General features: G+C 43.1%; 1 protein-coding gene across 1 annotated transcript in view; it reads right to left on the minus strand.

Moving 5' to 3' along the window:
- The window catches only part of sil1 (SIL1 nucleotide exchange factor), a gene marked incomplete at its 5' end in the record, with an annotated part of 81949 nt that extends 70660 nt beyond the window's left edge, over positions 1-11289 (minus strand). The window contains 1 exon segment of the mRNA XM_037675130.1: positions 11142-11289. Within this exon segment, the coding sequence (XP_037531058.1) occupies positions 11142-11289 (148 nt within the window).
- Between the last annotated feature and the right edge of the window lie 4466 nt (positions 11290-15755).

Here is a 15755-nt window from a genome sequence, read left to right on the forward strand (position 1 = left end):
CACTGAGAAGCTTGGTAATCTAGTATCTGTTAAAAAAATAAGCACATTAAAAGTAACACTGCAGAGAAGCATTTACTTGAATATTCATGAATTGGGGTAAAACCTATGACAGGTGTCCATTCCTCTGAATAAGTTGACTTATAACAGTACTTTTGTGTAAATCCAGAGCTAAAATAGTGTGAAACTCAATGACACTCGAATACAAATATTTACCTGTTAAAATAATCTGAAGTTGGCAACTGTTTATCAGATAAGTGCTGAACAGTGAATAACCATGACAGGTGTGATAGAAAAAGATTTTGATCCTTATGAGATGAAGGACTGTTTAGAGAGAGCGTTGACGTTGCTCACAGAATCCTTACATCCATATGATGAACAGGTGGGCAGCATGAACCCAAAAGAGTTAGTGGACAATCTGAAGGAGGTTGCAGAGAGTGTGACCTCTACAGAAATTACAAAGTCAAGCTAAGAAAAGCTGGCTAAAATGGCAATCTTGCTGAAAGAATCATTCTATACAGTGGTTGAGAAAGCTGATGACCTTGCAATAAGGTTAAACAGTGAAAAAGAGGTGGTTCAGGAAATTGAAGAACACTTCCTTCAATTTAAAAGTGAACACGAGATCCTCACAAAAAAACATTTTGAACAGATGTTTCAATCACAGCAAGATGCACGTGCAGAAATTGATTCACTGAACAGCAAAATACAGTTACTTAATGCATCACTATCTGAAGCCAGGGATGCTAAAGAGCTGTTGTCCAGAGAATACTTTGCATTAAGACGGGATCACGTTGTGACAGTGTCACAAGTTTCCCGCTGCAAAGCTGAGATAGATGTGCTTAAAGCACAACTTGACAAATGCAGACTGGGAAAAGAGGCATTACTCCAACATTGTATGCGTTTACAAGGTGATTGTCAAACATCACAGGAACGTTTGAAAGCTTGTGAGGAGAAACTAGCCGCAGCAACAAATAAAAGTTCTGACGTGGGGCGAGTTTGTCTGGAACTCAAAAAAAACCAAGGTCAGAGTCCAAACAAACCGCCATCACCCCAGAAAGATGTTGTTGCACCTCCTGCTCTTAATCCCATTCTGCCACCTCCACATGTGTGTAGAGAAACACCTCCACCCTCACCTAAAGTGGTAGGAACAGACCTGAACAGGTCTCCTCCACCAAACATGCAACAGAGTGCATGGAAACTTCCTCTTTCAATAGATGTTCTGCTAAAACTCTCAAAATATGTACAACGCTTTGTACCTGGACCGATGGGTTCAACTGGAACAAAAGCGTACCTGAAAGATCTTGAATTCAGATTGAAAGGTTATCCTAATGCTACGGTTGAGGATAAGATCAGTCTGATAAGGCTCACTTCAGACAGAGAGGTGTTCACCTTCATCGAGTGTCTACCTGATGCAACGAGAAAGGATTACAACCTTCTGTGTGAAGCTTTGATCAGAGAGTACGACCCCTGCACCGGACCTGCTGGTTTCCCAGCTGCTGACAAGGTCACACAGGGCAAGCATGAACATCCAAAAGTCTATTACAAAAGAATCTTCCAAGCTTATTTTGGTTACAGAAATTAAACCGGAATGGAGGAGGAAGAAGGTTTTAAATTTGTTTTCAGCAAAAATCTCCACACTGACATACGCATGTCAGTACAAATTATGGCAAATTTCAGAGAAAAATCCATCAATGAGATTAAACAGTGTGCTGTGAATGTGTTTGAGGCATGTTCTCATGCTAAGACGCCCATAGAGGTGTTTCCTGGTATAAAGGTTAAACCCCACTCCCTAGAAATGGAAGGACGGCGTGCATTGACCCCTCCTCCTAAAACAGGCGAGAAAAAGCAGTATTTTCAAACTAACAAACCGTGTAATGAAGGTCCACGCTGGGACAGACAAGCTCCTCTTTCAGAGGATGGACGTGATTATCGTATATGGGGTATGCGTAGGACGCAAAGATATGGGATCCAAGAGGACCCATATTATCAGGGGAAGTCCGAAAAGGAACCCCCAAAAGACGTACCTAACCCTCCCCCACCTCGGACGAAACGAACCGAGGCGATAAAATCACAAAAGTTCCAGAAACAAGGCCCTACACCTCTGAGCTTGGAAGAGACAGAGAAACTACAAAGGTTTTTAGAAACTTGGAAACACGCTGAAATGGGAAACCAACCTGAAGCACAATGTAGTGACGTGATCGCTACTACATCTGAAGGCGCGAATGACAACATTACAGATGTCGGTGGAACACACCAAGACATTGCTGTTGTTGCCTCCAACAACCCCTCATCGGACGAAGGGGGGGTAAACTCACACACAAACGATGATGAGTCATCGCAAGCTGAACACTCAGAACCTGATTTTCATGATTTTGAACTAGGCATTCCAGTACCGAGTCAAGAAACTGGGCCAGTATGGTTCACGAAACCAACACAGGCCATAGCTCTTTTCTCAACCAATGACGTCGACCAAGGACCTCAAACTTATGGTGTCTTACCCATAGACAGGTCCGACGACTCAGAAAAGGATTCGTTGGAGCTCCCCAAGGAGCAAGAACCCTTAACAGTCTCATCACAGATTGATCAGGTGGTCGCCCAAGCCGACGCTCTGACATCTGATGAAGAAAGAGACAAACTTCGCCAAGTTCTTTTAAAATATGAAAAGTCATTTTCACCTGACCCAGACATCATCCAACTTCGGAAGTTGGATGATCCTGCAATTAACTCGATGATACTGTATCTGACTGACCCAGACAAATACACTCCATCGAAAAGCGTACTGGATTCCAATCCAGACCTTAAAGTCCTCTTTCAGCTGCGCAAACAGTTAAAACTACTCAAGGACAACCTAACTTTAGCTCATGGAGCGACGTCCTCACCCGTGTTCGCGGTCTCCCATGACCGAAGGGGGGTGACGCCAGTTAGGGTAATGCTACCAGACGCGATAACGTGAGCAAATCTGACATCCAGAGTGAGTGACGCACCGAAACGTCGTTTTCTAGTTGCTTAATCACTGCTTTTGTCAATGTTGAAACGTTGTTTTACTGGTTGCTTAGTCACTGTTTTTGTCGATGTTGAGACATCGTTTAATTGGTTTTTGGTATTGTTTCTGAACACCCCAAGCAAGAATGAATTTTGTGTGTAGTTAAGTTAGAGACTAAGAGGCCTTTAACCATGCCAACATGCAGTTCATTTGTTAAAATGTAATCTTTGTGGAGTCAATATAGATTAATGCTACCTTAAGTACCATAATCTACATTGGTCTCACAACGCTTAAGCCGAACCTACTCGAACAATTCTATTCGGGGGGATAGCTAATTCTTTTTGATGAGTCTCGCCATAGACTTCCAAAAACATTTATGGGGAAACCAAACACCCAATCTCAAGTCGTTCGTCTAAAAGACAACAGACAATTGAACCAAACTATATTTTACCATGTAAAGCTAACTTAAACCAAGTTAGGAATGGAAAAATAGTTTGGAACACTCTTCTATAGGTATAGACCCTTATAGGTACCCTTTTCAGCATGTTCCACCCCTTAACTGGTAGCTATAGCTGTTCCCAATCATAATAGCTTACACACCAGGTGCATATAGTTTAAGGCCTTATGTAAAATCCCCTTCATAAGCCCACCTTAAACCACATAATTGCATGTCACATTGAACCAGAACGGCACAGACTGGACATCCACCCAGCGACGACCTTCGCTGGAGGAGACCTGCAATCCTGACGTTGGTCTCCACTCTTCATCCAGTGGCCGCATCTTCAGTTCAATCCAAGGGAACCCCTCTGTATGCTGATCAATCAACACCTCCTATCGTTGTGGATTTACCGTTGTGGATTATATGACTTTTTCCAATGGATTACAGACTCTGTTTCCAAGGGGTTAAAGCATTGCTACAATGGAATTACCATCAACACAATGGAATTACCAAGAACATTGTGGAATTACCTCCTTTGACTTTTGTTTTCCTTGCTGGATTACATCAAGCTCAAGGACATTCGAAGGCGTAAGTTCATGTTGGAATTCATCCCCATGGACAGGCGATGATTTCCAAAGGGGGGACTGTAGTGAACTAGGCCTGAGGTCAAATCCTGACCTTAAGGACCTTATGGGACAGAAACTGTCATTTCATTGATTTGAATCCAGAAATACAGGTTGACCCATCCTGAGACTTTTTTTCTTGAATTAATCAAGTGAAAGAACACTACTTTCTATTATCATTACTATTTTACAAATGTTTGATAATCAAATTGTGTTAGTTCAAACCATTTTTAAATGTTGAAGTGAACTACTCATTTTTAAATCAACTGTGAAACAGTAATAACGATTTTTTATCCTCATTCAAAGTGGAAATCAAGTTAGAATATGTTACAGAGTAATGATTCAATTTCTTGATCGTCTGTCTGAAATGAGCAAGTTGTGTAAGTTGGTCAAAGTTCAAGTTTCGGTCAACTGCAAGTTTACTGAAAAAGAAATGTCATGTTTAACTTTTACAGGAAGATACTAGAGAATTGACTCCACGAAGTCTGAGTTCTTCATAATATCTTCTGTCTGTTCTTAAACAATCAAATCTTTTTCCTTGACTTTTTAATAACACCTTACATCACAAAAACACACCTCTGTTGGTCCATCGACCAATCAGAAAGTCCTCAAATGAACCGGAAGTGACCCTTTTTAAAAGGTGCACCACTTCCTAGTTTACAGCAGTTCCAGAGTTCAGAAGGCTGGAATTCAGGATGCTGGAGGAAGAAAAATAAGCTGAACGAGAGAAGATCAGGGAATTATGAAATGTCTGTTCTGGATGATCTCACGACTCCTGAGGTTTAGCTGTTCTTACGGAGACGCTGGAAGAGTTGAAAGGAAAGCTCTACACTAATGCTGAATTTATCATCTGCAAAGGTAAAGAGTCGATCCCAACCAAAGTGTACCGTGGGTTAAGCTGGTCTAGAAGGAGCGTGCTGTTCTGGTATAACAGACAAATTCCCTCTCCATCTCTCTCAACTTAAACTTCATTTTCCATCTTTAAAATTTTTCTTTTTGCTAGAAATCATTCCAGATATTTTTCAGAAATGTCTGTGCGAAGCTTGAAGCAACGGAAAATCATGGCCGAATGGTTTTCCTGATTGTAAACTGCAGCTCATATGTACAAAACCTAGAAGGTGTCACTAGGGGCACCCTAGGGTACATAACACCCCCACCGCCAATATTTTTGTATGGGGGAAAATGTAGGCATGCTGTGACACATAATACATCTCACCATACAAAAAACAAGTTGGGCAGGGCTCTCAGAAGCTAGAGAGAGAATCAGCTATAATATTATCCTTACCTCTAACGTGTATTATCTCAAGATTAAAAGGCTGTAGCCGCAAGGACCAGCTCATCAAGCGGCGATTTTTATTACACATGCGGTTTAAAAAGGTAAGGGGGTTGTGATCGGTATACACTGTAACGGGGTTACAAGAACCACCAACGTATATCTAAAAATGTTCTAGGGCCAGAACTAAGGCTAACGCTTCTTTCTCAATAGTAGAGTACCCTTTTTGATGTTTATTCAGCTTTCTGGAAAAGTAGGAAACAGGGTGTTCTATTCCATCAGTTCCCTCCTGAAGGAGAACAGCTCCTACGCCAGAGTCACAAGCGTCTACGGCAAGTTTAAAAGGGACATCCAACTTTGGGGCAGCCAACACAGGGGCCTTGGTCAACAATGTCTTTGTTTGCTCAAAAGCAGTTTGGCAACAGGTAGACCAGACAAAAGGCACTTTTGGACTGAGCAGGTCCGTTAAGGGGACGGCCACAGAGGAGAAATTGTTACAGAATCCTCTGTAATACCCAACCGTAGCCAGGTAACGGCGCAACTCAGTTTGAGTGGAAGGAACGGGGACAGATAATTTGGCTTCCACTTTTGCGTCCACAGGACGTACTTGTCCACTTGCGACACGTTTTCCTAAGTAGGTCACTGTGGCGTGGCCAAACTAACACTTAGCCAAGTTAATGGTCAGATTTGCATCTCTTAGGCGAGCGAAAACAGTTTGCAAGTGTTTTAGATGGTCCTCCCAAGTATCAGAAAATACTACTACATCATCCAAGTAAGCTTCACAGAAGGGTAACTCTGACAGAACAATATTCATTAGTCGTTGGAAAGTAGCAGGAGCGTTTCGCATACCAAATGCCATAATGGTATACTCTAAAAAACAATCAGGAGTGACAAAAGCAGAGACCTCCTGTCCACGTTTAGTCAATGGCACCTGCCAATATCCTTTTAGAAGGTCAAGAGTGGTCACAAAGCGGGCCACACCAACATGGTCAACACAATCCTCCATCCTGGGGAGAGGAAAACAATCAGGTTTGGTTACTGCATTCACTTTTCTATAGTCGATGCAGAAACGGTCCTCACCGCCAGGTTTTGCGGTTACTAGACAAGGAGAACTCCATGTACTAGTGCTTGGTACAGCTAAACCATGGTCCAGCAAGTACTGCACTTGTTTATTTAAGCGGAGACGTTTTTCCGGATTTACTCGATTTGGGTGTTGTTTTATGGGCTTTATTTCACCTACATCAATATCATGTGATATGATATCCGTCCTAGAAGAATGTCTGTAAAAAGACAGGAGTTAGAGCTAATCAACTGTCTGAGATCTTCTTCCTTCTGACTATCCAGATGTGAAAACAACAAGTCTGGATTACGGAGGTAATGAGAATTGGAGAGCTTTCCTTCAAGGATTTTAGGAGGGGAGCTGTCCACCTCCTGTTCAGCACCGGAGAGCTCATCCTGGTTTTCTACAAGCTGGGGAATTTTAGAAACAACAGAGAGGAACAACTGACGTATTGTTCCGCTCAACGTACTGTTTTAGCATATTAACATGGCAAAGTCGAGAAGTGCGCTTCCTACCGGGAGTGGAAATCAAGTAGTCACGATCATTTATCTTTTTCATAATGATATACGGACCACTATAACGAGCCTGTAAGGAATTTCCAGGAATAGGAAGTAAAGCTAGCACTTTTTCACCAGGCTGAAATGCTCTCATTACAGCTTTTTTGTCAAACAACGATTTCATTCGGGCTTGTGCAGCTTGGAGGTTAGTTTTAGCAATTTCACAAGCACGAGTTAACTTTAAGCGGAAATCACAGACATAGTCTAATAAATTTTTGTCAGTCTCTTCACACATCCACTTTTCTTTTAACAACTTTAACGGACCACGAACTTCGTGAGCGAAAACCAACTCTGCGGGGCTAAAACCCAGACTCTCTTGCACCACTTCTCGTATGGCAAACAACTGAAAGTGCACCCCCTCATCCCAATCTTTATCAAATTCTAAACAGTAAGTGCGTAGCATAGTTTTTAGAGTTTGGTGAAAACGTTCAAGGGCACCTTGGCTTTCTGGGTGATATGCAGTAGAGCAGGAATGTTGAATGTCTAGTTGTTTTAGAACCTGCGAAAACACCTTAGACATAAAATTGCTACCTTGATCGGTCTGCACCACTCGTGGTAAACCAAACAGCGAGAAGAACTTGGTTAACACTTTCACTACGACTGGGGTGGTTATTTTCCGCACTGGAAAGACTTCTGGAAAACAAGTGGAGGCACACATTACCGTAACTAAATATTTATTTCCAGCTTTTGTTCTAGGCAGTGGTCCTACACAATCCACCAATACCCTCTCAAAAGGTTCAGCAATGGCTGGAATGGGATATAAAGGAGCAGGTGGTATTGTCTGGTTTGGTTTCCCAGATTTTTGGCAAAAATGACATGAATTACAATGACGTACCACATCTTTCTTCAAGCCTGGCCAAAAGAAATGACGTAACACGCGGTCATACATTTTCCTTATGCCCAGTTGGCCAGCTAGGGGACTGTCATGCGCCAAACGTAAAACTTCTGGTCGATACCGAGCAGGGAGAACAATCTGTGTTACTATATGCCACTTCTCATGAGGAGAGGCTGTCAAAGGAGTCCATCTACGCATTAAAAGGCCATCGTTCAGGAAATAACCAGTATTCAGCTTTTCAGGGTTATCAGTTATTGTGTCGCAAAAATGTGAGGATAAACTATCATCCTTCTTCTGAAGGTCAATCAACTGTTTCCTAGACATGGAGAGCTTCACTCCCTCTAAATCATCTGAGTTCACATGACCTCGATCAGTCTCAGAATTAAACAGAAAACTGTCACTCAGTTCGACTTCTTTCTCTTCTTTTTCCTTCTCCAATTGATGTTTTAGAGCAGCACGAGTGACTGCACACGAGATGAAAACATCAGGGTAGGTGCGAGCTAGGTTATCTGGTCGAGCTGAAAACACTGGTACAGGAGTTACCTCTGGAGTGACTAATACTCGGCCTCCAGCTAAGTCATTACCCATGATCATAGAGATGCCAGAAATAGGAAAAGTTGGGCGTAAGCCTACCACTGCATCTCCTGAATACAACTCTGACTGAACCACAATTTTACATAAAGGAACCTTAACCTCCTACATGCTAAAACCACAAATGGGAACTCCAGCTTCAATCTCATCAACCTCATCACTAGGCAAAATACCATCCAGAATAAATGACTGACGCTGCTGTGTCACGCAGTATTTTAACAGGTTTTTTTTTTCTGAATGAGATGTATAAATAAACCCATTCATGAAAAAATGTTTGAAACCATCAGGTTCACAAGATTCCTTATTTTGCATTTTAATTGCAGCTACTGGCTTTGGATCCTTTCTTTGTAATTTAGGGCAATTCTTAGTGATGTGTTCTTCTTGTTTACAATAAAAACACCTTACTTGAGCTTTCACTTCACCATCACGAGGTTCACAGGCACATCACGCTCTCTGTGAGGCAAAACCGGTCCTCTGGGCTTGCCATTACCTTTGGGTTGAAAAGGTTGAGAAAAATCAACACTGGGCTTTATAAAACCAGGACCTCGGTTTTTATCAAAGCTTGAGCGTTCAAAATGAAGTTTATGCATCAGCATATACTCATCAACCAAGATGGCAGCTTTAGAAACCTCAGACTCTTTATTTTCATTTAAATAAGTGGTTACTCTCTCAGGTAAAGTCCTTTTAAAATCTTCTAGCAGAATCAACTGCCTAAGCTGATTAAAATCAGTTATTGCACTTGCAGCACACCAACGATCAAAGATAAGCTCTTTTTCTCTGACAATCTGCATAAGACTGATTATCCAATTTCTTCCATTTTCTAAATTTTTGTCGGTACGCTTCTGGAACCATTTCATATGCACGTAAAATAGCTTCTTTTACTTTAGCATAAACCCCACTATCAGTTGCAGAAAGAGAGGCATAAGCATCCTGAGCTTTTCCTTTCAACACCGTTTGTAACAACATTGGCCAAACATTTTCTGGCCACTTCAACGTACAGGCGATTCTTTCAAACATAATTAAGTATTTATCTACGTCTTTTTCATTAAATGGAGGTACCAATGAAACATGTCTACTCACATCGAACTCACGAGCAGGTAGAGGAGAAGAAGCGCTTTTCAACTCCTTTAAACGTATCTCGGCGTCCAGCTCCATTTTTCGTTGTTCAAAGAGAAGTTTTTGTAACGTTATTTCTTTTTCATGTTCCCTCTTCTGTTGCTCAAGTTCAAACTCTTTTTGTTGTTGTTTAAGCGTTATTTCTTTTTCGTGTTCCCTCATTTTTAACTCAAGTTCCCGCAAGCGGATCTGCTTGTCTACCTCAGATGGGGAAAACACAGGGCTTCTAGGGGACGTTGCCGCAGGAAGAATTCCTATCTGCACTAACGCAGCCATTAATTCACTTTCCACAGTTTCTCTTCGTGTGCGTTTATCCACAGTGATTTCATAATAGTCTGCCACGCGTAACAGTTGCTCTTTAGTGCAATTAATAAGAACATCTACTGTGGGCTGTTCCACAAAGCTTCCTAGATCAAACTCCATGATCAAACACACACAGGTGGAGAGCTGTGTCTAACGGTTCACACACACACAACAGCGGTAAACACTAACGAAAATTTCCCAGCAGCACCTGAACGCACCGCTAGCAAATTCACACACACACACAGCTGACAGCGCTCAACACAGCAGACAGCGCTCAACATAGCTGACAGCGCTCGCTCAATCAGCCGTCTAAACAGCAAAACAGCAGAGCTATTTATCAGAACTAATTTGGAACTACAACCAGATCAAATCCCGGACCCGAGCTCCCAATAAATATGTTACGGCCGGCTCAGACCGAACATATTTAAGGGACACAGGACACCAAAAGAAGGTTTAAAAATAAAACTTTATTAAACCTAAGTTTTATAAATCACTCCGGGCAGCAGGCGAAGTCTTCGTGGGCTCCTCCCTCCTGGACTGGAGAGCATCTTCTTCAGGACCCGTGTCACCAAACAAAAAGAAAGTAAAGTAATAAAAAGAAAGGTGGACCAGGTGAGTTTGGCCAAAATCAATATAACGCCGCCTGAGCAGGGCCAACCCTGTACAGGGTCGTCGAAGCCTCACAGACAGCGGACTACCTGTCCAAAAGATGTCTAGGAGTAAAGAAAAAAGACGAAAACAGGACTACCAAATCTCACCCAGTCAGAGGGCCTTAGTCTGAATGAATGCAGCGAACGGGAGGAAAGAAACAAAACTGACCCAAATCGCAGGACCGTCCACGGTCAGCAAAATGTCCAGAGGACCAGATTGAACCTCTCAACCAGATGGTGAGAGGTGATGACATCAATTTGAACCCCACCCACTGGAACCGGTACTGAAAGCATAATGGAAACACAACGTGTACCGTACCGAGTAGAGTAGAGCCGTGCTGTACCAGTACTACAGGTACTAATGGAAAAGGGGCATTAGAAGCTGCAGCCCCTGTACATTTCGGTCCATCTTTAGGACAGCTGTATGGAATGTAAATTTGTTGTAATTCACGTGAAGTACAACTAAACAACCAAGTTCTGTGCAATGACAATAAAGCATATTCTGATTCTGATTATTTTGCAACCTTGGATCTCCAGTGTAGACCAGGCCTCCCTGAACCAGCAGAAATGAAGATGTGTGCAGCATCCATTGTCCAACATTATCCATATGTCCAACATCCAACATGGACTCTAACCATTCAGCAGATCTAAATTAAACTTTTAAAACAAAAAACTTACAATAACTTAAAACTTATGGGACAGAAGGAGCTTCACCTGGTCTGAGTGTCTGCCACTGCTCGTTAGGTAGGATCACCTCAAAATCTTCAGCATCTTCAGTGTCCACAGTCATCTCCTCCTCTTCATCATCTCCTTCTTCTCCTCTCTCTGTGTTTTCCACCACAATCAAGCCTCCAACAGACTGAAGACAAAAAGCAATCGGAACTGCATTTTATGTGTCAGCCGTAATCACAAGTCACAATACTAAGTCGGAACTTCCAACAGGACTATAAACATGGCTCAGAAGGGTATGAATTTCTAAATGGACTACAGACAAGTGTGAAATCAATACCAGTGCAAGAGAGACTCTCTGTCTGCAGATGAAGAACATGGAGCCTGACAGATAACAGCTGCTGTTTGTCTGTGTGCATAGCACTATAAATAAGGACAGGGCTGAGAACTATGCAGTTCAACTACAGGTACACTGTACTGATCATTCAGTGAAGCTTTATGATTCTGTGCTAAAACCAGTAAGGAGCTGGATGTATTTCCAACATCTGGTTCTATTCTCAAACATTAAAGATTTACTTTCAGCAGTCAAATGTCTCACACTGTTAGAGTCAGAGATTCTTTATCGTCATTCGCACCACATGTGGTACATGTGGTAGAACAAAATTATGTACACAGGGTCCCAGTTACATCCAACAATAAAATGTAAAAGAAAAACAATGATAACATCTAAGATATGAACTAAGAAAAACATCAATTAAAAGTGCACTAAGCACCAAGCACATAAAAACATTACGTCGAACAGCAGCATGAACATGAGTCTGTGTGAGCAGATGAGTACACATGAACACATCAACATGAAACAGATCAGCAGCAACATGATGTGATTTTCACAGTGATTATCCTGGTTAGACATTCATGAGTCTAACAGCCTCAGGGTAGAAGCTGTTCCTCAGTCTAGTGGTTCTACACTTAATGCTCCTCAACCTCCTTCCTGAGGGGAGCGGGACAAAAAGTGTGTGTGCTGGGTGAGTGGGGTCCTTCATGATGCAGGTGGCACTCTTCCTGCATATGGAGGTAAATGTCTGTGATGGTGGAGAGACTGACTCCAACAGTCTTCTGTGCAGCCTTCACCACTCTCTGCAAAGCTTTTCTTTCTGCAGCTGTGCAGCCTCCATGCCACACGTTGATGCTGGAGCACAGGATGCCCTCCACTGCACAGCTGTAGAAGGAGGTGAGGGCTGAGCTTCCCAGACCAGCTCGTCTCAGCCGCCTGAGGAAGTAGAGTCTCTGATGAGCTTTCTTGATCAGGCTGGAAGTGTTGTTGCCCCAGCTGAGGTTGTCATTCATGTGTACATCCAAGTACTTGTAGCTGGAGACCACTTCCACCACAGATCCTCTTATGTTCAGGGTGGTGTAGCTGTGTTTGTTCCTTCTGAAGTCCACAATCATTTCCTTTGTCTTCTTCACATTGATGTGACGGTTATTCTCTTTGCACCAGCTCTCTAGGTGTTCCACCTCTTGCCTGTAGCTGGACTCCTCATTGTTTGAGATGCATCCCACCACCGCTGTATTATCTGCTAACTTTACAGTGTGACAGCCTGGATGGGTAGCTTCACAATCATACGTGAGCAGAATAAACAGGAGAGGGCTCAACACACATTCCTGAAGAGAGCCAGTGTTGAGGGTTATGGTGGAGGAGGAGAAGTTGGGGCTCCTCACTGACTGTGGTCTGTTTGTTAAGAAGTCTATTACCCAGTTGCAAATGGAGGGGCTTAGTCCTGGTGTGAATAGTTTGTCCCTGAGGGTTTGGGGGATCATGGTGTTGAAGGCAGATGTGAAGTCCACAAAGAGCATAGGGACGCTAAACACTAAGGTCGTTTTCACACCAGATAGTCCGGTAGACTCGGTTCGGGACCAATAGTCATGACCTTTTGTTTACATTTGAGCTGGTGCGTTTGCATTCACACTGCACTGTGCAGTCGAGTCAACCTCTTGAACCAACCTATTCCCCCATTCACCTGTGGGGGCGCTGCACGTAGAACTACTGAAAGAAACGACACAAAAACCTCTGAAGACACGTCTTCTTCTTCTTCTGTAAATAAAAATAAAAACGAAGTGGCATCAATCCAAAAAAGTTCAATCTGGTCCTCTGGACATTCAAAAAAACAAAAAAAAAAAACAAAGCAAAAGCATCTAGAAACGTTTCGTCTCTCATCCAAGAGACTTCCTCAGTCTGAGGTGCTGTTTTCAGCTCAGTCTCTTAAATAGCACCATCTCAGAGTGGATCAACCAGTTTGCTGCTGACAACCAAAACCAGCTGATCACATGCTCAAGAAGGACCATCAGCCTAACAATGGGTCATTAGCACACTGATGGCGTTTTACTACTCACAGAGGGCTGAGTGATACTAGCAATCACAGCATTGTAAGAGGGGGACAGTTGAACCTGGAGGCCTCCACCCCTGTTTAATGATGGACGATTTCTTTTCACAAAGATGGCCTCCTTTACTCCTCTCTCAAACCATCGTTCCTCTCTGTCCAGGATGTGAACATCTTCATCCTTGAAAGAGTGACCGCTGGCCTGGAGATGAGTGTAGACCGCAGAATCCTGGCCTGATGATGTTGATCTTCTGTGCTGGGCCATCCTTTTGGCCAGTGGCTGTTTTGTTTCCCCGATGTAAGACTGATCACAGCCCTCCTGACACTGAACAGCATACACAACATTACTCTGTTTGTGCCGGGGGACTGGATCTTTGGGATGAACCAGTCTTTGCCGTAATGTATTTTGGGGTTTAAAAGCCACTGGGACGTTATGTTTAGAAAATAAACGTCTCAGTTTCTCTGATACCCCCTCAACATACGGAATGACCACTGGTCTGGGTCTGGGTTCTTCCTTTTCACCTGATGGCTGACTGGAGTCCTGTTTGGGTTTCTTCTCTGCTTTCAGGAAGGCCCAGTTAGGATATCCACATTGCTCTAGAGCCTGTTTTGTGTAGGATTTCTCCTTCTGCCTGGCTCCCGAGCTAATGGGGATGCTATCTGCTCTGTGATACAGAGTCCTGATGACTCCTAACTTGTGCTCCAAAGGGTGATGGGAGTCAAACTGCAAATATTGGTCTGTGTGGGTGGGTTTGCGGTACACCTCGGTTTGCAAATGTCCTCTATCAGAGACTGAGAAAAGTTTCATCCTGCCTCAGCAATGCAAAACCACCACCTTCCAACATCAGTAGAGAGGAGCGGGATGCACTCACCACTCTTAGCAAGGACAAAAACATCATCATTCTCCCAGCAGACTATCATGAGAAAGTTTTGACACTCCTTAAAAGTGTCTTAACTTTGGAGTCTTAACTTAGGAGTTCTCTTAACTTAAGAACTTAACCACTTATGAACCTCTGAAAAGAGATCCAGGAAGTGGTTACAACAAGAAGTTAATAGATTGCCTGAAAAATTTGGAGCAGGACAAGGCTATTGACCGTATTCTGTACCACAGACTGTACCCAGGGGAGGCCACACCTAGTCTGTATGGTTTACCTAAAATCCACAAACAAGGTGTACCTTTAAGACCTATTGTTAGCATGATTAACTCTGTCACTTACAATGTTTCCAAATATCAGGCGTCTGTACTCATCCCTTTAGTTGGCAGCTCAGAACACCACATACAGAACACCAGGGACTTTGTGGATAAGGTGAGGGATGTCATCATGGAGACTGATGAAACAATGGTCTCTTTTGATGTCACATCACTCTTTACGTGCATTCCTGTTGATGATGCAGTAGAGGTGGTCAGTTTAAGATTAAAATCAGACACCACTCTGAGCAGCAGGACCACGCTTTCCACAGAACAACTGTGTCAACTCTTGAAACTGTGCCTGCAGTCAACCTACTTCACATATGGGGAGCAATATTATAGGCAGAAACATGGGTGTGCTATGGGGTCTCCAGTTTCTCCTATTGTTGCCAACCTGTACATGGAGGAGGTAGAGAAGACAGCCTTGACGTCCTTTTCAGGGACACCACCAAGTCATTGGTTCAGGTATGTTGACGACACCTGGGTTAAAATTAAATCTCAGGAAGTCCAACATTTTACTGACCACATCAACTCTGTGGATAAATACATCAAGTTCACACGAGAAGATGTAAAAAATGGCAAGTTGGCTTACTTGGATTGTGAGGTCTCAGTCTCTGATAGAGGACATTTGCAAACCGAGGTGTACCGCAAACCCACCCACACAGACCAGTATTTGCAGTTTGACTCCCATCACCCTTTGGAGCACAAGTTAGGAGTCATCAGGACTCTGTATCACAGAGCAGACAGCATCCCCACTAGCTCGGGAGCCAGGCAGGAGAAGAAATCCTACACAAAACAGGCTCTAGAGCAATGTGGATATCCTAACTGGGCCTTCCTGAAAGCAGAGAAGAAACCCAAACAGGACTCCAGTCAGCCATCAGGTGAAAAGGAAGAACCCAGACCCAGACCAGTGGTCATTCCGTATGTTGAGGGGGTATCAGAGAAACTGAGACGTTTATTTTCTAAACATAACGTCCCAGTGGCTTTTAAACCCCAAAATACATTACGGCAAAGACTGGTTCATCCCAAAGATCCAGTCCCCCGGCACAAACAGAGTAATGTTGTGTATGCTGTTCAGTGTCAGGAGGGCTG

The sequence above is a fragment of the Nematolebias whitei genome, chromosome 4 (assembly GCF_014905685.2).
Source record: "Nematolebias whitei isolate Nwh7 chromosome 4, NemWhi1, whole genome shotgun sequence".
In the NCBI taxonomy this organism is placed as follows: Eukaryota; Metazoa; Chordata; class Actinopteri; order Cyprinodontiformes; family Rivulidae; genus Nematolebias; species Nematolebias whitei.